The sequence below is a fragment of the Rhinolophus ferrumequinum genome, chromosome 24 (genome assembly GCF_004115265.2).
Source record: "Rhinolophus ferrumequinum isolate MPI-CBG mRhiFer1 chromosome 24, mRhiFer1_v1.p, whole genome shotgun sequence".
Lineage (NCBI taxonomy): Eukaryota > Metazoa > Chordata > Mammalia > Chiroptera > Rhinolophidae > Rhinolophus > Rhinolophus ferrumequinum.
Genome location: NC_046307.1, coordinates 13,542,536 through 13,569,721, shown reverse-complemented (window position 1 = coordinate 13,569,721; position 27,186 = coordinate 13,542,536). Strand labels below are relative to the sequence as shown.

The following is a 27,186-nucleotide window of genomic DNA, read 5'->3' as shown; positions in this document are numbered from 1 at the left end:
AACTGAAAACTCCACGATGGTTAGCACTGTTATCTGTATGGTTCACTTCAGTATCCTCTGGAAAACCGGATCTAGCACACAGTTTGGGCCCAAATATTTGAATGAACCCAACTGACGTGAAGAGAAACATAAAGTAGCCTACTAAAAAATCCTAACTCAAAAAGAGAAAATTCTATCTTCTACAGCTGCCCATTTTGCTTCAACACTCTGCCCATCTCCACTCACCAGCTCAGACCAAACCATTCAAGGGATCAGATACCTCACGTCTCCAACCTAAGGCAGCCCGTTTTCTACCCCTGCCCCCCACAAAGTCCCGGGACTGGGGCGAGATAGAACGTGCCTCTTTTGCCCCTGCGGGTGGCGGGGTCCCGGACCACCCGGGGGAAGTTTCTTAATCCAGACACCGAGTCTGGCCGAGAGTCTGAACTCTAGTCCAGACAGCCGTGATGCACGCAGGCTGGAGCACTTCGTCAGCTGTGAAGGCGCGAGGCGCTTGAGGCTTCTCAGGTGCAATTCAAACCGCACTGGCTCGACCTGAGGGCACAGCCGCGCGTCACAGACCATTAGAAGTCCATTCCAAAAAAAAAAAAAAAAAGAAGTCCATTCCATTCAAGGAGGAGGGACAGAAAACAGGAAGACCCACGCACCTCGCCCTTTAAGAAACGCCCCCATTCGAGCCTAGCAGGGTTCTAAGTAAATCCTCGCGAGAGCCACCGGCTTCCGCCCGCTTCCTCCTCTCGGCTCGCCGAGCCGGAAAAAAGACAGTACTTCCCCGCCCCCGGCCTTACCTCACAAGGCAGCGCGGCCCAGCTGTGGCCAATCGGTAAGCTCATTGTAGGCTGCGGCGCAGAGAGCCAATGGAAAGTCGCGGCGCGCGCAGAGCTTTCCCTCTTCCGTACAGATCGCCCCCTCCCTTCCGCCCGCCGACTTCTACTCAGCCTCTGGCGGAGGAAGTGATGTCACAGGCCCCATGTGAGCGGATTGCAACACATGCAGCTGCCTGGAGAGAGGGAACCGGTGTCCTACGTCAGAGCCGCCGCCGCGGAGCCGCCGCCGGGGAGGAGCAGCCGCTGCCGCCCAGGACTGGGCCCTTAGGTAAGCCAGGGGGAGGGAAAGGCCAGCGACCACCGCAGCGGGTCGCGCGGGGCGGGAAGAGGAAGGCCTCTCCGGGGTGGCAAGGAAGGGGGCCGCTCTGCCCCAGCGGCGGCGCTAACTCTGTGGTCTTGGTGTCTCCGGGCCCCGCCGGGCCGCTCTAGGGAGGAGGAGGCGAGAAGATGGCGGACGACCCCAGTGCTGCCGACAGGAACGTGGAGATCTGGAAGATCAAGAAGCTCATTAAGAGCTTGGAGGCGGCCCGCGGGTGAGCGCTGCGTCCGGCCCCCCCGTGCCCTCTTGGTACTAGGACCCCTCAGGATGGCCGCCCCCGCGCCGCATGGCCGGATGAGGAGAACCAAGCACTAGCCAACTCCCGCCTTCTGGACCTCTGGGTAGTTGCCTCCTATCCAGGGGCGAGGGTCAACGCGGTTGGTCCGAGAAGAGGTTCTTCCCCCCGCTTGGGGGTAAGGGGCCCGCTCCCGGGGCTCGGACCACTCATGGCAGGCCACTGCTACTTTTGTACCCCCCCTAGGCCCTTGAATTAAGCTGCTTCCTCGTCGAGTTCCAGGTGCTGCCATCCAACTTGGGTGATGTGGGGGGAAAGGGCTTGGCCTTCGTTTCCAAACGTACTTCCCTGATTTCCTCTCTTTCTTTCCCTTCACGTTCCTCAACCAGGACTCATTAAAATGGCCTCTCCCTCCCGTGTGGGTGAAATTTGGATGGGGCAGGAAGGAGAGATGGTCAGGGATAACCTCTTTTTGACTTTACTTGATTTCTCTGGGTCTTGCAACTTTTCCAAGATGACTTCCCCCAAATCCTCTAAATACTCCGGAGCTTCCTGGGTTTAGCTATTCCAGGACCCACATATAAACTGAAAATTCCAATGTGTGCAGGACAGAGAAGTAGGGGAGGTTTTGGTTGACAAATCTATATTTGTATGTCCAGGGGAAAAATCTGGATTATAGGGCGTTGATAGGAATTGCAACAGCAGGGTCTCTTTTAGCCTCTCTGGAACTTATGGGGATAGAGGTGCCTGATGCTTACTGAAATTGAGAACTGAATTAGGTGGGCTTTCAGTCTCCTTTTGTAAAATTTGATAAGAAACAAGGTGTGACCACAATGGGAAGGGTAGACTAAGTTAAAACTGGCTTTATATGTTCTCTTTGAATTAAAAATAACAACTCGTTTGGGGAAGGTGTATCAGAGGTATTCCTGTTTTCTCACTTAATTATTTTGTTCCTTTCCCAGTCATGGAAACTTTTTATTTATAGGAAGTGGCAAAAAAAAAAAAATTTGTTTGGAACATTACATATTTGTGTGTGTGAGCATTCTTAGAATAGCAGGGTGACTTTCCCCAGGCCATTATGAAAGTTGTTTTCAGCCTAGGAATTGAACATTTTGATTTCCAGCCCAGGTTTGTCCTTGATTGGTAGACTTGCAATGATCGGATTAATTAAGCTCTTAATTATTACTACTGTATGAAATAAGATGTACTTAGTTCCACAGAAAGCCCAAGGTTAACTGACTGGTTTTGCCACTGTGTTTTGTTTTTAATAAATTAGTGACAGACAGTTCTGCTTGGGGTGAAGCTTCTGAAAGTTTGACCCTATTCAGTGACTTGGGCTTCTGCTAACTGTTTAATATGAACTGAAGGTAGCAACTTATTTTCTGTTCTTTAGATTTGTGTTTCTTTTAATTTAATAGACTATTAGACCTGGTTAATATATTAATCTTAAAAGAACTTGAACACAGATAGTGCTGTGCCAGATAGAATAAATAATTATTCCCCAAGTGTGAGAATACTGCACAGGAAGGGTAATATAGGTCATGACCCATTATGATGCACTACCAGGAATTAGCCGAGTTCTTTTGTTTCACTAAGATCTTCAGTTGTGTTACTTGAATCCTTCAGTTGAGTATGGCTTTTATACATTGCTGTTGTTGCAGTTTTTAAAGTTGAATATGACCTGTAGGTTTGTTCTCTAATTTTGAGGCAGGTTCACACATTACAATTTGCATACATTATACTTTCTGAAGAAGTCCAGAATATAAAATCACAACCATAGTCGCCTGTTGTCTCAGTGAAGTAACATTGAAGAAATAACACTGCTTAATAAGTAACAGCATTCCTTTCTACTGCTTGATGAAGGAAGCTCATTCTTAAATTTGTTCCTAACCATGCTACCTAGTCACTTGAAACTTTTAAGCTCCCCTTTAAAAGCTTTTAAAGGCTTTACCTCTTTGATTAGTAAAGTTTAAATGAAGTTCTTACCACAACTTTTCTTCCATATTAATGGAGTTAGTTTGGGCATTTTAGACAGTATTAAGCTGTTTAAAATAGCTGGGGAGTAGTCTTCCTCTAAAACAAGTGGTTGATAATCATGTCCTACTTTGCTTTTATTCAGGATTTGGTTGCATCTTGAGCGCATGAAAATTTAAAACCTTGGCCATCTCTGAGTATCAGTAAGGTAGTCACAAGTTTATTCTGTTTGGCTCACAAGTTTCCCAGTACATACCAGTTTCTTTTCGGGAATACCAAGGTTGTATTTTCATGGCTGAGTTGTATTATTATCAGATTATTTAGATTATCACAGTGTACAATGAGAAATGTTTTTTCTTTACCTGATACTAAAATATTTTGAGAAATGTAGTGGACCTTAAAGACAAACTAGATGGCAGAGTGAATTATCTGTGTGTGCTGGTGTTTGGGGAATGGTCTGGGTTTCAGAAGAAAACTGAGGTTGTGTTCAAGCATGGTTATTAGCACTAGATAGTGAAACATACTGGTGGATTAATAGAATTGTTTGAGTTGAAAGGGGTGTTAACTGTATAACTTGAATTTAAGTTGGGTGAAACAAACCTACTTAGTTTCTGCTATACGCCTGGTTGAGTGTTAGTTTCTGCGTGTGCTAGTAAAGTAGCCAGCCAACTCTTCAGTAAGTCCCACTTAAAGTTAGTGGTTAGTTTATTCCCACTTTCTGATTGCTCCGGATATATTCTCCCCTGTTGGCTTAATGAGGACAAATGTGTACATAAACCAAAATGGGAACTAGGGTCATCTGAATAGAATGGTGGTTGCAGGTATTCTGAGTAAGGAACTTAAAGCAGGTGAGTGGTAGGTGGGGAAATTTAGTTATTTTTTCCTAATGTTTTTTGAGCTGGCAAGAGACAGTCCCAGAAATAATATAAGAAGCTCTGAAGTTTTCAGGTAGTAAAAGCCTGTTCTAGCCAAGGACAGTGGTGAATGTGACAAAGGAGCAGACAAGGTTAGTTTGGGCTAAATTGTGTCTGTGGGTGTTGGAATATTTTTTCACTTCAGCAGGGAACCTTGTATATTTCAGATATAATGAGGGCTCAGTCAGATAACCCATGTTTGAAGATCATCGCAGTTTGTAAACTTCATTTGGGTTTTCTGTTGTGGTCATTGGGTTGTTTTTTTTTTTTTTCCCTTAAAATTTTCTGCTTAAAAACAACTTGTAGATACCTTGACTTTGAAGGAAGTAGAACGTTCCTGGCTGTACGTGGCTGTCTTACCTGCCCCCAAATTCAACTCTCAGAGGGGAAACGATTCTCTTTTACTCTAAATAGTTTTGATACAAGATTTGTGGGTTTTATTCCCCCCACACCAAGCAATTCTCCAGTTCTTAGCAGACACCAGCTGAGTGTCCTGCAATTCGGTTCTGACACTAACTGGAATTAACATCAGATCTCACAGGGTGAAGGGCTCAGTCCCAGACTGCCCCACATGAGACATCTGGCCTCCCCTTCTGACCAACAGGCTATAAATTGGGGGTTCAATAATTTGCTAGAATGGCCCACAGAACTCAGGGAAAGACTTTACTTATGTTTAATGGTTTATTAAACCATAGAGGATACAGATGAACCGCCGGATGAAGTGGTATACAGGGCAAGGTCCAGAAAGGTCCGAGTACAGGCGCTTCTGCCCCTGTGGAACGGGGTGCACCACCTGGGTTTACCAACCCAGAAGTTCAATAAATCTTGTTCAGGAGTTTTCATAGAGTTTAATCGGCAGTGTGTACCCCGCCTCCCCTTCCCTGAAGTCCTTGGATGGAGCTGAAAGTTCCAACCCTGGATTAGCACAGTCTTTCTGGTGACCAACCCCCCTCCTGAGGCTATCGAGCCCCACCATAAATCACTTCCTTAGCATAGACTCAGTTGTGCTCCAGAGGAACTCCTTATAAATAATAACAAGCACTCCCATCACTTAGAATTCTAAGGGTTTTAGGAGCTTTGTCAAAAGCAGTAGACAAAGACCAAATATATATTTTATAACAATTTTTTTTAAGCTCTACAAAATTCTTCACATTGTGTTGAATTAAAAGTTAGTAATTTTGAGAGATCGGTGAATAGGTTTTTAAAAAATTTTATAGATAAATAATATGGACAGATGACTATGATTTGAATAAATTAAAGTATATTAAATATGTTTGAGTACCTTCCCCAACTGAAAATTTTGATTAATAGAACATTCACCCAAATGATACTTAGAATGTTCTCAAAATGATGAATTTCAGGTACTTTTATTTTTACTTTAGTTTTGCATATCCTTAAGCTGGTTATAACTAATGTGATCCATCGTAGTCTTTCACAGATACCAGAGCATTCAGGTTCTTAAAGAGGAATTTTTTCATCCCCTCCTCTGCCCCATCCCCCAATGAGGTAGTAAAGGGAAGAGGGGGGAGAGAAGAGTATATTTGATAGCGTATAGTGCTGTTCCTCAGTCTACTCCAAGTATCATAGGCGGCCTGCCTCAACTCAAAACTAGTCCTAACAGCCCTGTATTCTGGCATGGTGTTCTATGCACTGTGAACCTAATGAACAATTACTCTCTTTGAATTTCAGCTCTTGACAGACTTCTCATTGTAATAGCAGATACACTTATCCTTCCAGGAAAGGAAGGCTCACTCTGGACACACTCCTAGGTGAACAAGAGTGCCTAATTAGAATACCATTTAAGGCCAAGTGCAATGTGGCTTATTGGTCCCCATCCTTCACCCCACTACTCCCCCACACAAACCAGTTGGACCCTTTTTAGCAAGTGCCCTTTTTCTTTGAGTTTGGGGTTGAGGTTGTGCTCAGTGCAGCCCCTTTTGCTGGGAAGGTGTTTGATTGGGAGAAAACTTGAAATGGCAGTTTTGCAACAGGCCTCAGTGGTCTTTGATCCTATTTGAAGAGTCAGGAGAAATTCATCTCTTTTCCCTAGATCCACTGCTGGAACTGTCCAACTGAGAACTTGGGACAACAGAAATTTCTTCTGAGTCCCGCCTATCCTTCAGGGATCTCAGAATAGAACTTTCTGGGATACATTCTGTAGCTATCAATTCTTCAGCAGCGTGCTCTCTTAGTGATGGAGAAGGGATTAGGGAGGTTCTCAGATTGTTCCATTAGGTGGGAAATTATGGGGTTTCTCACTGAAGCACTGTTCTCAGAGAGCATAATGAAGTTCCCTCTGATAACAGCTTTATCTTATACCGCTGGATAAACTTTGAACCTTTGCCTACTGTCTATTAGAAAAGGAAACTTCTGTTTCTTATTTGAGTTTAATTAAGAACCATAATTTCATCATTCTCCTTGTAGATAACAAGAACAAAACAGATTTGATTCTTTTACATTGATAGACATTAAAGCTTTCTGTGCTTTAATCCAGTTCTTTCTCTTTCATCTACTTAATTTGTATATAATAGGTGCCTTATAAGTATTTATATTTACTTTGTTATTTTTTTAACCCTCTGATTTGTTTTATATCGTATTTTAACACCAGTTTTCAGTCATGTAACTTTCATCCAGTGTATACTTTGTCTTCTGTCTTTTCACCAGCCTTCCTACCCAGTTCAGAGGACTTGACATTTTCAGATGCCTGACACTGCTTCTTGTCATGCAGATAACTTGGCGATATTACTCCTGTAACTTTTGTTTTCACATTATCATTTGATCCTCTAAGGTCTCCTTAAGAATGATTCTAGTCAAAACAAAAGTTTGTCTTTCCCTGCCATGTATCTGTGGCCTTTTAAATTAGATTTTTCCCCAAACTTACATCTAGGTATATGAAAAATGAAGCCTACAAATGCCATTTTGCTATTAACCATTAGTTGACAAGCTTCATAAAACATCTGCTATGAGTTGGACACTAGACATTTCGGAAAAAATGTATAATAATGGTGAGAACGTGATCAGACACAGAACCCTGGAGTGATGATATGAACCATTCCAGCCCCAGATTAATAAGTACAGAATAACACAGTACACGTTGAAGTGGGTGTAGTAGTATAAGCAGATGATTTGGGTCTTGAATAAGGTGTTTGACATTGTCAAAAACTAAAAGAGGTTTTGTAACTGCTTATTCAGGTTTCCTAGGCAAGGCAAGTGTTGTCAAAGGATGTTACTTTGGGCATTGGTGTTATTTGGCTGATACAGTGGTGGAGTGAAACTGTAAATGATCTGAAACTTTGAAATTGTAATTGAAATTCATTCTTGATTAAAAGCCAAGCCAGTTAGCTTAAAATTTGATCCAAAAGCTTTGTGTTGGTTGATGGTCAGTGAGCTGTCAAGGTATGAACCAGTGCCGAGCGTTTGCGCACACGTGCCTCATTGGGAAGGTTGGCATGAGAGAGCTTAAGATGGTTCCGACATAGTTTGCCTTTTAGCCTAAATAAGCTAGTTTGCAAGTAATTAAAATGTACTGATCCCCAAACATTAATTCCTTATCACCTCTGGACATTAACTTTTTACTGAGGGAAAAAAAAGTTTTCCTTTCTGACTACCCCATTTTCTGACATCTTAGGTCTTTATGACTCCACTTAAGGAAGGAAGGATCCTCAGGAAAAACTGGGTTAGGGGTTCATGGCTGAGATGTGTTTTAATCAAGTAGTAAAACTTGATTTTCCGAAGATGAGTTTTCTGAAGATGAATTGAATAGCATACATTTTGACTCCTCACAACAGCCCTGCGAGGAAAGCTATTACTGCCATTTCATGGACAAAGACAGTGAAGTAGGGAGAGATTAATGTCACAGCCTAGTAAGGGGCAGTGCTAGATTCTATTTGTGCTTTTCTGATTTCAGAGCCTGTGATCCTATTATACCACACTGTCTTGCTCTGTAATTAGTATTCCTTTGCTGAATAGAAATATCTCCCATTCTCTTCTGAAAGGAGGACTCTTGTCCAAGGAGATTTGCAATTTACTAGAAGGAGCAGGTGTGTTGAGACCCAGAAGCAAAGACAAAAGGAAAACAGGCGTGCTGTTTGCAAATCTATTCTAGGAAGAACTTGGGTAGTGAACATGTTTTTCTTAATGAGCATCCATGGTGATGAAAATAACCTCCTTTTCAGTCCCTCCCCAGAAGCTCATTTCTTTACAGAAAAATGATTAACAGGAAGGGTATGGCTTTTGTTTTATTGGAAAAGTACTTGCATAGTGGTCAAGAAAGATATGAGGTAGACTTGCATTTATAGGGTCCCATGTAGAGCACTGGTAGTGAGCCCCTAATGCTGGTTGTGATTAATATCTTCTTGCTTTGCTCTTATATGAGAGCACGAGAAAAATTTTCCAGCTTCTGCTGCTCCCTGGTAGAATATTCCACTAGGTTAACTTTGTGAAGTTGTTAGAATTTTTTTTAAGGCCAACTAAAACCTGTACTTGTAGAAAAGTAATACTCCACTAGATAAATACATTTTTGTTTTTGATGACTGAGTAATCCTAATACTTTTGTGTATAAAATACTAAAATGGTTCAACTTTTGTAAACTTTCTGCTGAAGATTTTTGGGACAACTGAGTTATTCTGTCCTCTAGGATAGAGGCTGTTTTAATGTCTCCATATGTTCAAATCTTGGTCTTTCTCCCATCTGGTAATGACATCTAACCCTAAGGTCAGTTGCACAAACCAGTTTCAGGTAATTTTGTCTAGCTTCTTTTCAACAGTAACAGAATCTTCCCTCCTAGCTTGGTGTTCTACAGGCTCTTAATCCATCCAGGCAGTCACATCCATCTCCTTCCCTGCATCATAGATGATATTGGGTGGGTAGAGGGGATCAAGTTGGGGATGAACAAAATTCAGGGTGGCAAAAGAAGGCGCCCTGGAAGTGTTGATTCTCTTATGGTTTGAGCTTTTAATAAAGCTAAAGCTGGGGCATTTAGTCATTTCCAGGCACAAGTTAGTTCCTCTCCAAAGATTGGCAAGTTTTTAATAGGTATTTTATTTGGTAGTTCAGAATAAAGTTCTGGTGTGTTTATTCATTCATCAAATGTTTGAACATCCACTATGTGCTAAAATTATTTTTGCCCTCCAGAAGCTTAGACCTCTGGTTTACACTGTGTTGTTTCACTGATACTTGATGTAAGAGAAAACAGGTGAGATTTTGAAGTGACTGATTCTAGGTATATCAAAAAACTGAACCCATGACACGACTGTAGGATAAAGCCACTTAAGCTTTTATGTAACTATTTAAAGTTTTAGAGGGGAATAAATTTCTGTATTTCTCCCTTATGATAAATTACAATACAGGTTCTAGTGTTTTGGGCCATATTGTTTTAAACTGCATTTTTAGTTTGGTGCTTTTTGTTCTATTGGAAGATTTGGCAAGTTTTATAATCTAATAAAGGTGATCACCACCTCTCACAAGGTCAGCTCTTATCTCTCTCTTTGGACTTACTCAGATTCAAATAAGACTTCAACACCACCTAACATTGTGTCGTGCCCCCCTTCCCATCCCTCACCCTTCTAGCTGTGATATGATGTTAATTCTTTCTGAATTATACTATTAAAGGGCAAGGAGCTGGAGTTCCATTCAGTTACTATTTAGTGAGCACTGTCTACTATCCACGCTAGGCCCTTGACATATATTATCTTATAGAATCCTCATGACTTTGTGAAGTAAGTAGAAACTGAGGCCCAGTTTTATGTAATTGCCCTAGGTCACAGATAGGACAGGACACGAACCCAAATCTGTCTGATTCTGAAATGTGCGCTTGCGCCTAACCACCCTTCTATACTGTTCCCATATTGAACCCATATCAAAAAGATTGCTTTAGTCTCTGGTAAAAGAAGAAAAATGGAAAACCAATGATGAATAAAAAATAAGGACAAAGGGAGTAGAAATTGAAGATAAGCTGATTGATTTTTCAGCTGGTGAGGCACATAATGCAGCTAGCTTAGCAACTCCCAGAAATGATCTAACTGGGATTTAAGTTAAGCTTCGTGAGCTTGAAAATGGTATGGCCATGCATATCCTAGGCACAACCCAGTCATCAAACACTGAGATAAAAGCTTCTTGGGGAGCATATACTCGAAATCCCAACTAGAAAGCATAGTAGGCAGTCTCTAAAATGTTCCTGGTTCTAACCTGTAAGTAATTCTATTATGTCATAGTGATGGAATGGATAGTAGGGCATTTGATGGAAAATGAGTGTTCTGGCTGGAGGGAGTTGGACATCTCTGAGTGGTCACAGTTCCCTGTGTTACTGGCAGGGTAAATGACAGCAGCTCACATGCAGGAAGTGGGTTCTGAGTTTCTCTTCTTTATGGTGAGGTCATGGAATCTCTGATTTATCTGTTACTTGTTTTGTTTTTTTGCTTTTAGAAAGATCTCCAAGGATTTGGGGTTCTCTTGCAAATTGGTCAGTGGACAAGTTTGTGGGAATCACATTTTTTTTCCCCACCTGCCTTTCTAAATTATTCTTGATGAACTTTGATAAGATATTTACAGGTTAAAGAGTGCCTAGATTTTCTTATTTGCCTGTCATTCTTATGTCCTGTCTGACCAGAAGGCACCTTGTCTCTAAAAGCTGGAACTCTGAGAGCCCTGAAGTTATACAAAGACACCACAGCCCAGGCTTTGCTCTGATTACCTTGAGTTTTCTTCCTTAGAGACCATTCAATCCTGGCAGTTCCAGAGACCAAATGTTTCCCTGTCCGTACTGCTCAGAGGCCCTGAAACCTTGAATTGGTTGAGTAACTGGTGGTGCTACCCTAACCTATCCTGGGAAGAGAATTGTTTCCTTCAAACCGTCTCTGAGAGTGAGGGAAAGAAAAGCTTGTCAGCTATTTCTTTAAATTCTCTTCCTTCCTGAGTTTTGGCTAGTTTTATTTATTTACTTTCCGTATTTAGTCTATTTACAACTACTACTTCCTGTCTCCCAGCTGTTCTGTTTGTCAGAAGTTAGTCCTCTGTGTGAAAACATTGATGAACCCTTCGACAAGGGAAAGTGTCTCTAAAATGATAAGAACAAGAAAAAATCTGAGTAGAGGTCCCTAGAAGCCTTACGGGACTCGTTACATGTTGTCGTGTCTTGCTTTGCCCAGTTTTTACAACCTGCATGTGAATCATTGCTGTACCTCATAATTCACTTGCTCTGGAATGAGTATCTGATTTTGGAATAAGGGATATAGTGACAAAGCAGAAGAGTGGGTGAAAACTCTCAAAATTAAAAAGGGGTGTAGTTTGTCTGCGTAGCCAGAAGCTTCTTAGCTTTATTTCTCATTCTCCCCTGAGGGTTGTTCACTCTACTTTAAAATGAAATACTCAGCTTCCTTGATGTTATTTTGGTGTTTACACAAACTGGTCTGACAACTTTGGTTGTCTTGCCTGGGGGATAAATGAGTGTTTATTTTATTTGGAAGCTTTCCTGGAAAAATTTTAATCTGCTTGTATTACACCCAAGATACAAAACATCAGAGATTATAAAAGTAGCCCTTAAATTTCTAAAATAGGAGCCGTACATTTAATAATCCTTGTTTCCTCTACAACAATCAAGTGTCTTACAATAAAGGTGAATTCAGAAACTTAAGCTTCCCCTCAGACAAGGTCGGGAGAGTCAGAAAGGGAAACTAGTGAAAGGTAATTTTTTGAACATTACTCAGAGTTCAAAAGGAGTAAGTTTAAGAGGCCGAGACTAACTTTGAAGTAGCATTTCAGATTTAGCAACTTGGTAGAAATCTACCAAGCAAAACTTGTTGGCAAGCTTCCCTTCTGAGCCCTTTTTTATCTGCAGTAGGAAGTAAATAGATGCTTTATCTTAAGGTCCTTGCTTTGTCCTCCACATGATTATCTTGAAGGATTTCCTTCAGGCATTTTGGGTTCACTGGGTTAATTTGTTCCAACATCCTCTTTAGCCTCAAACTTTCCATCCTTTAGGGTTTAGGGTTTGGTGCCTGTTCGCTCCCTGAGCCTTTGCTCCTGCCATCCTTGGAGCCCCTTCTCATTCTACTCCCTACTGATTGCCTCTATGCTGGTTCATCTCCTAGGAAACTACTCAGTAAATCTGAGCACGTCAGTTTTAAAAACTGAACCCTTCTTTTGAGAAATAACTCTCTTGGTCCCTAAAGATCCCAAGAGCCCGTAGGGTGGAAAAATATGCTCTCTTGAGATTGTTCATATGAAAGGAAGCACAAGCCAGTAAAGTCAGTATTCAAACATCCATCTTCTTTTTTCCCCCATCTTGTATATTTTCATATTAATGTATTTGCAAAAGTTGACAGCACCTGTGTCCGACATATCTGTCCTCTTTTTCCCCATCTTACATATTAAGTTGGTAACCCCTGTGTAGAGATGGGTACCTACAATCTAGACTCTGTTTGAAGTTCAGTTTACTTGCCCACTGTGTCCAACCCCTCCAAGAGCAAACTCATTTTCTCCTCCTCATCCTGGCCTGTATGGTTTGACATAACTCCAGAAAAAAGAATCAGAAAGGTTCTTTGGAAATTCCTCTTTAGAAGCCTAGCAAGATAAATTATTGGAAGAAAAGCAGTTTGTTACATTTGATTGCTTAAAAATAGGATCTAAAGAGCCTTTTTTTTTTTTTTGTAATAGAAGATGCCAGTTTGTTTCATTTGGGAATTCTTTTTCCATCTAGCTCAGAAACTGGAACGTGGCCACAGTTAGAATTGTGTCTGATCTTTTGATTTCTAGGCACCTTGTCCTGGTTTTAAAAGTTCCTTTTTTGTAGTTGTGCTGTGAAAATTAAAATGAAAAACGTTTTAGAGAGCAACTCACCTGACTTAATAGTGTGCATGTGAGCAAGAGATTGTTCTGAATCATTCTGGTTTGTCAGTACTGTATTTGAAACTTTAACTGATTTGAATATTGGGAATAACATGTGGGTGAAGAAAACTGGGCCATGTGTGGTGTTTTGGAGTTTTATCTTATATGAAGTGTCTCTTGGAAGCAGCTTTGTTTTATGATCATTTTGCTTGTGTTTGTGATGACAACTGAAGCTGCTTATCATAAATTTGCTTGGTTCTTTGATTCGGCTAGAATAGTTGCTCCCCTATCCATGGGGTGGCAGCAGAGCGCACACCATACTTTACCTCATGCTATAATAAATATACTTCTGTTTATTGGGGAAAGGATCACAAAGGTTATGAACCAGCCTTCCAGGTTTTGAGTAGAAAACCCAACAGAAACAATGCTGGTTTGGGAGCTATAATAACGCTGGCAATCTGAGTAATGATTTTGATAGTGGGAAGGGCTAGATTACCAGTTTGTCTGATTGTAAAGAAAACTTGTCTGATGAAAGGACCTGTGGAATTGACCACTAGGAGAAAACTTTCAGAAGGCAGGGTCTTGTGTAAGTGCGGTTCCTTTCCAGTGCTCATGCTGAGGAGAAACAAATTCCGTGGTGTACATTTATGAATCTAGTTTTACTACCGTGTTTCCCCAAAAATAAGACCTAGCCAGACCATCAGCTCTAATGCATCTTTTGAAGCAAAAATTAACATAAGACCTGGTCTTATTTTACTATAATATAAGACCGGGTCTTATAATATATATAATATAATACAATACAATAAACAATACTGGGTCTTATATTAATTTTTGCTCCGAAAAATTCATTAGAGCTGATTGTCCAGCTAGGTCTTATTTTCAGGGAAATGTTATGTGAAGATGTTTCCAGACGTTTTCAGTTTTTAAACAGTAGTTACAAAGCTAATGTAGGAATTTTCTCTAATTTTTGTTATTGTTCCCTGACTGTGACTCTTCACTTCTTTCTTATTAGTCACTTGGCAGATAGTCCCATTTGATGTGATGTTTTACCCATCTATTTTTTCCTTCTTCCCAGCTTTCCCTGGACACTGGATATTTGAAATTCGATTAAAGTTAGCATGTTGGACTACTGTGAAATTATGCAAGCTCGGTAATTAGTGGAAAGTTGAGGCATTTGGGGCAGTTTTCCCAGTTTACCTAAAGAAAACCGCAACCCGTTTCCCTGTGACAATACTTAATAGTGGTTAGACTTGTCATAGCCTTTAAGGCAGGGGTGTCAAAACTTTCTTTTTCAACGTTTTTTTACCAAGGGCCACATGTGGTAAAATACACAAACAGCCGGGCCACTCACTTGAAGTGAAGTACATATTGTCTCGCCTGGTTTATTTAAGTAAACTAAATATATTTTTGGAATTTGCTGTGGGCCAATTAACAATGGATTGCAGACCACAGTTGGCCTGCGGGCTGCAGTTTTGACACCCCTGCTTTATGGGCATAATCTATAAGAATCTCAAGAAGTCACTTTCTTACAGACTTTGTTAAGTATCAAGTAGAAACATTTTGTAAAATGATACATTTCTTAACATGCTTTGGCTCATATCAGATCAACTTTTGCCTTCAAAATATAAATTGGTTCAATGTATACTGTAGATATTGTAAGAAAGCCAGCCATTAGATCTGGTCAGGGCAAATTTACACCTTTTAATTTCCTATGTATCTGTGTGGAATAGATTCGATTCTGTTCATATTGCTACTGGTTCTCTTTATACAATTGATAATCTTTTTTAAAAACAAAATTAACAATTTATCGGTAATTTAGTAAACACAAATTAACATTTTGCAAGAAAAACCATTCTCTGGCTTTTCTAGTAAGTTGTCAGGTTAAGAGAGACAGACTTAAAAGGAAGCATCCTGGGCTGGCCTGGTGGCTCAGGCGGTTAGAGCTCCGTGCTCTTAACTCCGAAGGCTGCTGGTTCAATTCCCACATGGGCCAGTGGGCTCTCAACCACAAGGTTGCCAGTTTGATTCCTCGACTCCTGCAAGGGATGGTGGGCAGCGCCCCCTGCAACTAAGATTGAACACGGCACCTTAAGCTGAGCTGCTGCTGAGCTCCCTAATGTCTCAGTTGGTTGGAGCGCGTCCTCTCAACCACAAGGTTGCTGGTTCGACTCCCGCAAGGGATGGTGGGCTGCGCCCCCTGCAACTAGCAACGGCAACTGGACCTGGAGCTGAGCTGCGCCCTCCACAACTAAGACTGAAAGGACAACAACTTGAAGTTGAACGGCACCCTCCACAACTAAGATTGAAAGGATAACTTGACTTGGGAAAAAGTCCTGGAAGTACACACTGTTCCCCAATAAAGTCCTATTCCCCTTCCCCAATAAAATCTTTAAAAAAAAAAAAAAAAAGAAGAAGGAAACATCCTATTATATACTCTTTCCCATAAGGTTTTGTTTTTGTTTTTGTTTTTAAAGATTTTATTGGGGAAGGGGAACAGGACTTCATTGGGGAACAGTGTGTACTTCCAGGACTTTTTTTTTTCCCCCAAGTCAAGTTGTTGTCCTTTCAATCTTAGTTGTGGAGGGTGCCGTTCAGCTTCAAGTTGTCCTTTCAATCTTAGTTGTGGAGGGCGCAGCTCAGCTCCAGGTCCAGTTGCCGTTGCTAGTTGCAGGGGGCGCAGCCCACCATCCCCGAGGGAGTCGAACCGGCAACCCTGTGGTTGAGAGGACGCGCTCCAACCAACTGAGCCATCCGGGAGCTCACAGCTCAAGGTGCTGTGTTCAATTTTAGTTGCAGGGGGTGCTGCCCACCATCCCTTGTGGAAGTCGAGGAATCGAACTGCCAACCTTATGGTTGAGAGGACGCGCTCCAACCAACTGAGCCATCCGGGAGGCAGCTCAGCTCAAGGTGCTGTGTTCAATCTTAGTTGCAGCGGGCGGAGCCCACCATCCCTTGATGGACTCGAGGGATTGAACTGGCAACCTTGTGGTTGAGAGCCCACTGGCCCATGTGGGAATCGAACCGGCAGCCCTCGGAGTCAGGAGCATGGAGCTCCAACCACCTGAGCCACTGGGCCGACCCCTCCCATAGGCTTTTTTTTAATGACAGCATTATTGAGATATAATTTATACACTATAAAATTTACCCCTCCCCCTGCCCACTCTGGTTCAAGCCGTTGTTTCTCAGTCTAGTTGTGTAGGACACAGCTCCCTGGCCCATGCTAGTGTTATGAGCCTTGCACTCTCCCCGGCTGGGGCAGTCGGTCGCCAGTCGGCAGCTCACGCTGGCTGCCGGCCACCTACACTGGCCACCAGCCACTCCTGGCAGCACAGCAGCCCGTGGCAACCCACGGCAGCTCACGCCAACCTCTGGCAGCCCAGCTCCAGGGAGAGCCGTTGTTCACAATCTTAGCTGTAGAGGGCGCAGCTCACTGGCCCAAGTGGGGATTGAACCTGCGACCTTGGCGTTAGGAGCTCAGTGTTTCAACCACCTGAGCCACTGGGCCAGCCAGCTCCCTTTTTTAAAGTGTACAATTCTTGGGAGGTTTTTTTGTTTTGTTTTGTTTTTTCTGTCGTGCAGTGATCAACACTATATAATTTTAAAACATTTTAATCAGTCCCAAAAGAAATTCCCCATACCAGTTATCAGTCATTCCCCATTCCACCTTGGCAATCAACTAACTCTCCTTTCTCTGTGAAAGTTGGTCCCTTTCTCTCAGTTGCCTGTTCTGGACATTTCATAAATGGAACCATATAATACGTGGTCTTCTGTGACTGCTTCTGCCTGGTATAATGTAAATATATCTGCTCCATTTTATTGCTGAATAATATTTGTATAAATGTACCACATAGTTTATCCATTCATTAGTTGGACATGGGTTTTTTCTACTTTTTGGCTATTGTGAATAATGCCTCAGTGAACACAAGTGTTTGTGTGTACATGTTTTCATTTCCCTTGAATTTCATTTCTCCTATATACCTAGAAGTGGAATGGGTGGGTCATGTGGTGACTGTGTTTACCCTTGTGAGGAACTGCCAGACTTTTCCAAAGTGTTATATTGTTTTACATTCTCAACAGAATTGAATAAGGGTTTCAGTTTCTCCACATCCTGTATATATCTTGGAGAACTGCCTATTCAAGCTTTTTGCCCATTTTTCATGTGAGTTGTCTTTTTGTTGTTGGGTTGTAAGAGTTATTTACATATTCTATGTAAGTCCCTTTTCAGAAAAGTAAACCTAGAATGAACTCCCCAGGTGATTTTAATACGCAGTCAAGGTTGAGAACTGTTTTAAAGGCAATGTGTTTCAATTTTTTTTGACATATAAATAGACTAAGTAGTTCTTTTTTTTTCAACTTTTGTATTGTGTCAAAATACACATAACATAAAACTGACCATTTAAATATACAGTTTAGTGTTAAGTACATTTACGTTGTTGTGCAACCAATATCCAGAACTCTCTTTATCGTTATGCATCCACTGATGGACATTTGAGTTTCCAGCTTGTTGGTTGTTGTGAATGTTGCTGCTCGTGAGCATTAGTATCCAAGTATCTGTTTGGTTCCTGGTTTTCACTCCTTTGGGTGTATAAACAGAAGTGGAATTGCTAGATCATAAGGTAATTCTGTGTTGCATTAGTTGAGGAAGTGCCATGCTGTAATCCATAGTGGCTGTATCATTTATTATTAATGTCATAATGTATGAGGGTTCCGATATCTCCACACTCTTGCCAACTCTTATTACTTTCTGGTTTTTGGTAGCAGCCATCTTAATGAGTGTGAAGTGGTTGTTTTGATTTACCTTGCCCTAATGATTAGTGATGAATTGATGTGTTTTGATAATGTGGTTTTATATTTGCTTGAAGTAGAGCTAGGAATATTCAAATGAGGTATTTCTTAACTGGTAATGCTAGTAAATATCTTGAGAATGTGTCGATAAAAAAGATGTTGCTGGCATCAGTATTGAGGTTAGAGGCTGCTCAAAAGGTTCTTTATGTGTGGCAGGACCTTGGTGGTGGTCTTAATAGTTCAAAGGTTGGTCCTGGTTTTTGGTTATTATGTAAAATACATGCAGAATGAATTTATTTACTTATTTATTGGGAGGGGGAGAGAGTGTGTGTGAGAGAGATTTCCTGCCTGGGATATTTGTATGAATTCCAAAGCTCTCCTTTCCCATTAGGGGTGCTAAATTAGCGATTACAAATTTTCAAGGTGAGCCAGGCATTGAAAGGAAAAGGGGTAACGGGATGATACTGACTTGCATTTTGTCTAGACTTTGGAAAGATTTGTTACTTCATCCTTTGATGGCATCTCCCACTGAAGAACCACAAGATTCCAAGCCTCTGCCATGGACTGTCAAATTCCAACCCCCTTATCGAAGCTTCTCTCTTTGTCGTTGGGGAATGAGGTGTTTCCCAAGCATCTCTTAAAGTGCCTTGTTTCTTTACATAGCTAATGTTACATAGCTAATATTCATTCAAATAACGGAGCACCTACCATATTCTGAACATTATTCCCAACTCTGGGAATACTTCGATTACACTGGTTTAGTCCCTACCTTCCAGGTCTCTTTGAGAAGGATCTATTTCTATTAGGGGCATCTCACTCTAGTTCCCTTTACTAATTATGCACATGAATTTAAACTCTTATGTGGTACTTGAACCTCTAATGTTATTCTTTCTTCCACAGCAATGGCACAAGCATGATATCATTGATTATTCCTCCCAAAGACCAGATTTCACGAGTGGCAAAAATGTTAGCAGACGAGTTTGGAACTGCATCTAACATTAAGTCACGAGTAAACCGCCTTTCAGTACTGGGAGCCATTACATCTGTACAACAAAGACTCAAACTTTATAACAAAGGTAATCTGGACCTTGATCATTTTTCTCCTCTACTTTGTCTTGGTTGTATTTTCCACTTTGATCCTGCTGTGATGGTTTTGGTCACTAGCATTTCCTTTAGCCAGCCATCAACAGTGTCACTTTGGTCTTGGAATTCATTTTTGTTATTTTTTTGAAAGTTTAGTCATAATTATTGTACTTAAAGGAAAAATCCTTTTTAAAACATCTCAAGAGTAAGTTTAAAAATTAAGGAGCGAATTCTGCCTGAGAGACTAACAGATATTTCTGCTTATTTAAATTATGATTTAAAGGGGCAGGGACAGAAGGCTGTGGGAACACTTCCTGTTGAGGAAAATTGGCTGTGGGTTTAAGCCGAGAAATTGTTTGTGTTCTTCGCAGTACCTCCAAATGGCCTGGTTGTTTACTGTGGTACAATTGTAACAGAAGAAGGAAAGGAAAAGAAAGTCAACATTGACTTTGAACCTTTCAAACCAATTAATACGTCATTGTATTTGTGTGACAACAAATTCCATACAGAGGTAAGAAGTTCAAGCACAGAATATTTTCATCACCCCCCAAAAGTTCCATACCCTTTAGCAATCACTTACGTTCCCATTTCCACTCCATCCCACCCCAAGATCCCTCAGCTTTAGGCCACCACTAATCTCTTTTCTGTCTCTCTAGATTTGCTTATGCTGGGCATTTCATATAAATGGACTCATACAGTTGCTTTTTGTGACTGCCTTCTTTCACTTAGCATTGTCTTTCAGGGTTCATCTATGTTGTGGCATGTATCAGTACTTCATCCCTTTTTATTACCAAGTAATATTTGCCATATTTTATCTATTCATGGATATACTACATTTTATTTATCCGTTAATCAGTTGATGGATATTTGTGTTGTTTCCACTCTTTGGCTATTATGAATAACGCTGCTTTGAACATACATGTACAAGTTTTTGTGTGACCATGTTTTCATTGAGGGGGTATGTACCTAGGAGTGGAATTTCTGACTCCTGAGCCAACTATGTTTAATCTTTTGAGGAATTGCCAGACGGTCTTTTAAATCATTGTACCACTCACAAGGCTGGCTATTTTTAAAAAACAGAAGTGTTTACATTTATTATGACATGTTGAATGACATAATCATTTAGCATGTTTGAGGAAAGTGCTAAACTGGGTTTGGAGAACTAATCAGAAGTGAAGAAATAATTGGCTACCTAATCTTCATTTCTCCCTATGTACCCATGGTACTTGACCATATTCCTTGAACCCTTTGTTGTCATGCTCACAAATTATAAAATCTTTAGTAGCAGAACTATAAGAGCTTTTTTTCCCATGAAACTTTTGAGTGACAGAGGTGTCATAAGATGAACTTTAAGGGTGGAAAGGAAACCTCATTAGAGTGACCTAAATCAGTCAACAGTAGAAAAATCAGGAATTCGCAGCTGGCTCCTAGTTTAGTCTCTTGCCTTTTATCAACCTAGGGGAAAATCTCTACAGTGGAATTAGAACTGACATTTGTTGACACAGTTTACAGTGGATGATTTTTGCTAACTTGGCAGGAAGTCCAATTCCAGTTGGGTCTTGGTTGCATAGATGGTTGAGACTATTCTTGAACTCTTGACTATCACAGCCTCCTCCTGGCAAAAGCTTCATGAGGAGGGTCTTAGCCACCCTTTTCCATTTACCTATATCTGATTTGATGAAAGCCAATTTTGAATCTTGTTCATTTAAAAACTACCTGGTACTCATGTTATCTATTAATAGCTTTAGCTTACTTATTAAGGTAGCCCCATGGATTTTTCTAAACCTTAACTCCTCTTCCAAGGTATCGTTTATAGTTGCTACCTTTATGTTGGCTTCATTTGATATGTAAGTAACTAGATGTGAATATGGCATACTGCACAACACAATTTGTGTCCTGTTTAATCAGGATAATTATACATTTTTATGAGGGATAGGTCTATTTCTTAATGAGCAGTCTTGTTGAAAACCTAAATTAATCAAGCTACCTAACAGATTCCAGTAAAGCAAAATTTTTAATATTGCAATATTTGTCTTAATGCTAATTATCATGCATGGTTTGGTTAAAGATTGGTTCTTAGTGATTAATCTGCTCTCTGGTCAATTCTTGAAGGAGCTGTTTTCTTCCTTAGTTAAAATGAAATGGACAATAATTTCTTGGCTCTGAAGAGGCTGCCACCTAGCAATTAGCCATCTACCAAGCCTATAGTATTCAAACCCCATCACAAAAATTCTTACCCATTTAAATGAGTCTCAGGACTACTTAAATATTTGCTCTTTTAGGAGGCAGAAATACAGGGATATAATGCTAACCCAGAAGAAGGGGATCCCCCATAAAAGTTCAGTATCATTAGCTATAATATCTTTAAAGTAAAATTTTCATATCTTCTGTCATTAATGATGTTCAAGACATAGGAGTTAAATGAAACATTTCAAAACTAGAAGATCTTTGTATAGACTGTTTCTGGGTTTTGTACGCGTGTACTCCTGGAGTTGATTTACAAAATATTCTCTAATGAAGACTGCCTATTAATGCTGGGGTTATTAATAGTAACAGAAAGTTAACTTACAGAGGTTAGACTTTTAATTCTAACATTACGTTCCATAGACTACCATCAGAAAAATCAAATTAGAGGGTAGGAAGAATTTGACCCCTATAACTCTGTATGGGTTGTATAATCAATCGGTGTGCCCAGTTCAGGTTTGTTGAAAGGCTTCACCTCAATATTTTTTTTTCTCCTGCATCAAGAATTCAAATTTGTGTATGTGAGTTACATATTCATAGCTAAAGTCTACAAATTACTCCATAAAATGGTTTTTCTGTAGTACTCATACCGTTCTGCGTGGGATTAAAGGGCTTGTATATGGCCTTTCGGATTTTGTCTTGACCCTATCTATCAAAGCTTTGGGATTTATTGTATGGTACTTGCGTTTGCTTTTCAGGCTCTTACAGCACTACTTTCGGATGATAGCAAGTTTGGCTTCATTGTAATAGATGGTAGTGGTGCACTTTTTGGCACACTCCAAGGAAACACAAGAGAAGTCCTGCACAAATTCACTGTGGATCTCCCAAAGAAACATGGTAATATAGGAAGAGAACATGAGCCCATTTGCTTTGTGCTAGCAGTAAGGAAACAAATAGTAAATCCAGATGATGGGAGAAGCATCATGAAATGACTTATGACTTAGTGGTGCTTGTGGCTCTTCTTTCGACAAGAGAATTAGTAGTCACCCTCTGAAAATGAGTAAAGGTTTATGCTAAACATTTAGTTAAGGGAATAGTGATTTTTCTCTTTGTCTTTATCTTGGGTCATAGCATGATTGTTTAGTTTTTAATTAGCAGGTAATCTTGTACTTCTTAATAATTGACTTTTCCCTCTCACCACTTTTGTGTCAAAGGTAGAGGAGGTCAGTCCGCCTTGCGTTTTGCCCGTTTAAGAATGGAAAAGCGACATAACTATGTTCGGAAAGTAGCTGAGACTGCAGTGCAGCTGTTTATTTCTGGGGACAAAGTGAATGTGGCTGGTCTCGTTTTAGCTGGATCAGCTGACTTTAAAACTGAACTAAGTCAATCTGATATGTTTGATCAGGTAAGTGAGACGTAAAGGCTCCGTTATGTTGGGAGTGGCGAGTCCTCTGAGCACGGGGACACGCACATCTGTTTTACTTTTACAGTGATGCATTCCACATAAAAAACCTAGGTCTGAATTGGTGGGATTCTGGGTGTTTATTAAGAAACATTCCCCTGTGCTTTTCTGGACCTACTCTTGAAATCTGCCATATTTAGATAGGATCTTTCTGGTCCTGTGTGGTCCCCTGGTAGAGTGGGTTGCCATACTTGGCTTTAAAATGGAGTTTGATTTCAAAGAAACTAAAGCTGATTTTTCCTTATTCTGATTTATTCCTGGAGGTAAGTAAAGCAGTGAAACTCTTCGCAATGTGACAGGGCTGATTAAGCCTAGAGCATTTATTCCAGAAAGATCTTTTGGCTTATGACAGTGGATCAGCCATAAAACCCATTCCCAAGGTGTTCTTGCAGGGCAGGTGTGGGCAATATCCAGGTAGAAGACTCACCAAAGAAGCTGTCTTGTAGTCTACCACCTTATGGCAGGAACCAATAGTTCTCCCTTTCCTTCACGAGAAACTGAGTTTTGTTGGTGTTATATGAGTTAGCCTCTCACAGATGTAATAGAATGTGTGATGTGATTGGCAGTTTTGCTCACTGAGACCTGCTAATAAATAAATTGAGCCCTTTGCCCATATCCTTCCTCTTTAGACTTCAGTGATCACATTGCTGAGTTTTGCATGCCATTAAGAGGTAGTGCGTCTTGTTAAAGGTGTTTTGAAATACTAATCATGGTGTGGTTTTTTTTTTTTCATTGTGTCAGAGGTTGCAATCAAAAGTTTTAAAATTAGTTGATATATCCTATGGTGGTGAAAATGGATTCAACCAAGCTATTGAGTTATCTACTGAAGTCCTCTCCAACGTGAAGTTCATTCAAGAGAAGAAATTAATAGGTATCAGTAAAATGCAACTTATTCTGTGAAATGTTTTTATATGCATGTACATAATTGTATGTGTAAAATACGACACTAAAAGGGTAAAAGAGGAAGATTTAGCATTTTTATTAAGATCTTCAGTGAAGTCATTATTTTCCAACTTCCTTTAGTCATTAGGTATAATAAATATGTTTGTATTTTTACTATTTTTACCCTTTGGCAATAGGAACCAAACTTCAGTCTTATTTCCCATATTGATATCCTTTGTAACAGTGATGAGTAGAGAGCCCGAATTAAAGATTAGTGTGGTTTTGTTACCGATTTAACTAAGCAAACGCACATTTCCAAATGGTTCTGTGTTTGGCCCTACTATTATCTCTTGAGAGTCAGTTTCTGGAGCCTCAACTAGTGGTATAATTTTTCACTGACTTTTGGCACTTACTCATTTTTAAGTTGTTTTCTCTCTCTCTCTCTCTCTCTCTCTCTCATTTTGAGTGTAAGAGGGTCTATATCTACAAAGGAAACTTTAATGTGTCCTTATTGATCTGTCCCTAATCACAGGACGATATTTTGATGAAATCAGCCAGGATACGGGCAAGTACTGTTTTGGAGTTGAAGATACACTAAAGGCTTTAGAAATGGGAGCTGTAGAGATTCTAATAGTCTATGAAAATCTGGATATAATGAGATACGTTCTTCATTGCCAAGGCACAGAAGGTAAGAGAATTAGAAAATAAGATTGCTGTTTGTTACCTGTATATTCAGGAACCTTGGGGCGGAGATTTGGGAAAGATGACTGATTGCAGGAGCGATCAAAAGGCAGAGCTGTACCTTGTTCCCATCTCTTTCATTCTGTAGCATATTCCTGCTTGGATTTTTCTGCTTGAACTGATAAATGTTTACTTAAGGTTGTTAAGTTTCCGTTGAACAAGGACTGTATCTTGAATGTCTTGGTGTTTCCTTATGATAGGAGTGACATACCCGGTAGACAGGCAGTGCATGCTGAATAGTAATCCTGTGACAAGAAGGTTGATAGAATGAGTTCAGGAACCCTTTCATCCAACCTAACTCATCTCATGGTACTACACGTGTTAGTATATGAGAAGCAGGTTAACACATTTTTTCCCCCAATACTACAGAGGAGAAAATTCTCTATCTAACTCCAGAACAAGAGAAGGATAAATCTCATTTCACAGACAAAGAGGTATGTGATTGTTTTTTTGGCTAGTGATAACATGCAAGGGAAGATAAATCCGTATGTTAGAGCACTGGCAGCATAGTGCCCACCTTGGGAAGTGGGGTGGTCAGCTCCTGTCTGCCACATGCCAGTCCAGAGGCCAAGTCATGGTTACTGTGGTTTCTTATTTTTAAAGTAGTTAAACATTCTCATCCTTGAAATAGCAGAGAGGAAGATGTAATTGAATAGTGCCTCTCCTGCGCTGTGAAACCTGTGCGGCTTTCTTCACTTACTATATCAGCTCTTTTGCAGGTTTGGTGTAAATGCATCACCGTTGCCACCTGCCCAGCACAGATCCCTTTAAGTGGTATCTTCCACAAATTCTGAAATGGAGGAATTTATATTTTACGAGGCTGCTCCAAAAAGCAATTATGGAATGTCTCTTCTGGGCTGTTAATTTAGTGCTCCCTAGAAACACTTGACAACAACCTGACTTTTAGAGACAACAGGAACCATCAGTTGAAAAACTGCTAAGTGTGTGTTGACATTTCATTACTGAGGCTAGAGCCTGGGGAGGAATGTTGTTTGAAATAATCAGAATTTCTGTGCTGTCACAATTACGTCACCAGAAACCAGAATTCACTTAGAGAGTTTTACACACGTGAGGGGAGAATAGTGGCGGGCAGGGGAGTGAGGGTCGCTGAATCTTGATACATCCTAATCCCATTGTTTCTGTGTCTCGTGGTTGCCCCTGAAGACAGGACAAGAACATGAACTAATTGAGAGCATGCCCCTGCTGGAATGGTTTGCTAACAACTATAAAAAATTCGGAGCTACATTGGAAATTGTCACAGATAAGTCACAAGAAGGATCCCAGTTTGTGAAAGGATTTGGTGGAATTGGAGGTGAGTAGCCAATTAGAAAATTAAACTCAAAGCCAGGGTCTCAGGCCAACGTCTTTCCTGGACATCCCAATGTCAAGTTACCTCAGTGAGATGTGCTCATCTCATCGTCCACTGAGGCAGGAGGTTGAGGCAGCACATGGCTGCAGGTTCCTCGGTTGGGACCATTTTTTAATCATCACCTCTGCTTTCCATAATTCTGCAAGGGAATTGGGCTTCCCTTATTAAAGTGAACCCTCTCCATTCCGTGAACTCGGGTAATTTACTCTTTGGTTTGTCCCCAGGTATCTTGCGGTACCGAGTAGATTTCCAGGGAATGGAATACCAAGGAGGAGACGATGAATTTTTTGACCTTGATGACTACTAGGTAGTCGACATGGGTCCGGCAAAATGTGCCTCACCCTCCAGCATCCAACCCAAGGAGCATACCCGTGGTGGAATCCAAACAGATCCCTGCCTTACAATTGGAACATTTCCAGAACTTAATCCATGAGCATTGGATATTGAAAAGAAAACCGAAACAAAACCAGACCCAACCCTACACTTTGGTTTGTCATGGTGTCAGCGCAGCAGCCTACAACTAAGTTCCTAAATGCCACTTTGGACTAATTTAAACAAGAATCCCAGTTTTTACTTTTACTCGATGGTGAAATTGGTTGCTCTTGTATTTTATGAAAAAAATGATTTTTTTAACCTTCATACATAGAAGCAAAAATACTTTAACTGCTGTAAACCTTCAAAAGTTAATAGAAATGAGATCATACTGGTTTGTTTCTTATTTTGATTGGAAAAAATTAAATTGCTGCATTTCGCAGTGACCCATTTACATGGCATTCTCAGCTTAGACTGCATAAGAAGAAATACACGTGGTGAAATGTTGGAACCATTTCTCTCTTGGTCTCTTGTTTAATGTTGAAAGGGTGAGCTAATAGGCAATTTCAACTTCACTCCCTCACACTACCCCTTCCCCTACAGACTGTCAGTTTCAAGGATGCAAATTGCATTGCAAAGTCAAACTGACACATGAAGCATTGGGGCCAGTGCACTGTTTCCTTCCATCTGTTTGGCCAGGAGCATTTGAGCCCGGGGTTTGGGAGCCCTTAGCATCAGTTGCTTTGACAAGGGTTCCCATGATCTTATCCTGCTAGAAACCAGTTTGGGATGGATATGACGGGGCTACTGTGCTATTGCTGGGATTGGGAGAAATAAAACATGCAACATAAGTGGAAGCAAAGAATTTTAAAGAATTATTTTATTTTGCTTGGGTCTGTCCTTGGTAAAAGGGAGGTGGGTCGTGTTTCCTTGTGTTGGATGGCATGAGATTTTGTGAAAATGTTTCGATTTTTTTTTAAATGAACTGCAAGGTTTTTCACAGGAACGACAGACAAGACATGTATGACTGCATGTAATTATAAACCCCTAACCTGGTGGGGTTTGGAGCATCTGTTTCGAATATGGGACTTGCAAGTACCTCTCATGAGAAATTATGAGAGGGGGGTGGGAAGGGCAGGGGCGGGAAGGGATGGGACACAGCTTTTGGCACCAAGGACTTAACTATGTTGGATCCAAAAGTGGGCCTGGAAACCTGAAGCTCATGCTTCACAGCTGGGCTGTGAGTCGGACTTGACCCCAGCTGCGTGCAAGG

The 27,186-nt window shown here is 40.8% G+C and overlaps 1 protein-coding gene across 1 annotated transcript; it reads left to right on the top strand.

The window, feature by feature from the left end:
- Positions 1-944: 944 nt before the first annotated feature.
- ETF1 (eukaryotic translation termination factor 1) lies at positions 945-26,770 on the top strand. The gene is made up of 11 exons (XM_033096464.1): positions 945-1,095; positions 1,257-1,360; positions 18,781-18,956; positions 19,335-19,474; positions 21,906-22,044; positions 22,362-22,552; positions 23,351-23,480; positions 24,024-24,179; positions 24,602-24,666; positions 25,397-25,544; positions 25,826-26,770. Exons 2-11 carry the CDS (start codon positions 1,275-1,277, stop codon positions 25,906-25,908), a joined length of 1,314 nt encoding a protein of 437 aa, XP_032952355.1. The 5' UTR covers positions 945-1,095; positions 1,257-1,274; the 3' UTR covers positions 25,909-26,770.
- Positions 26,771-27,186: the final 416 nt, after the last annotated feature.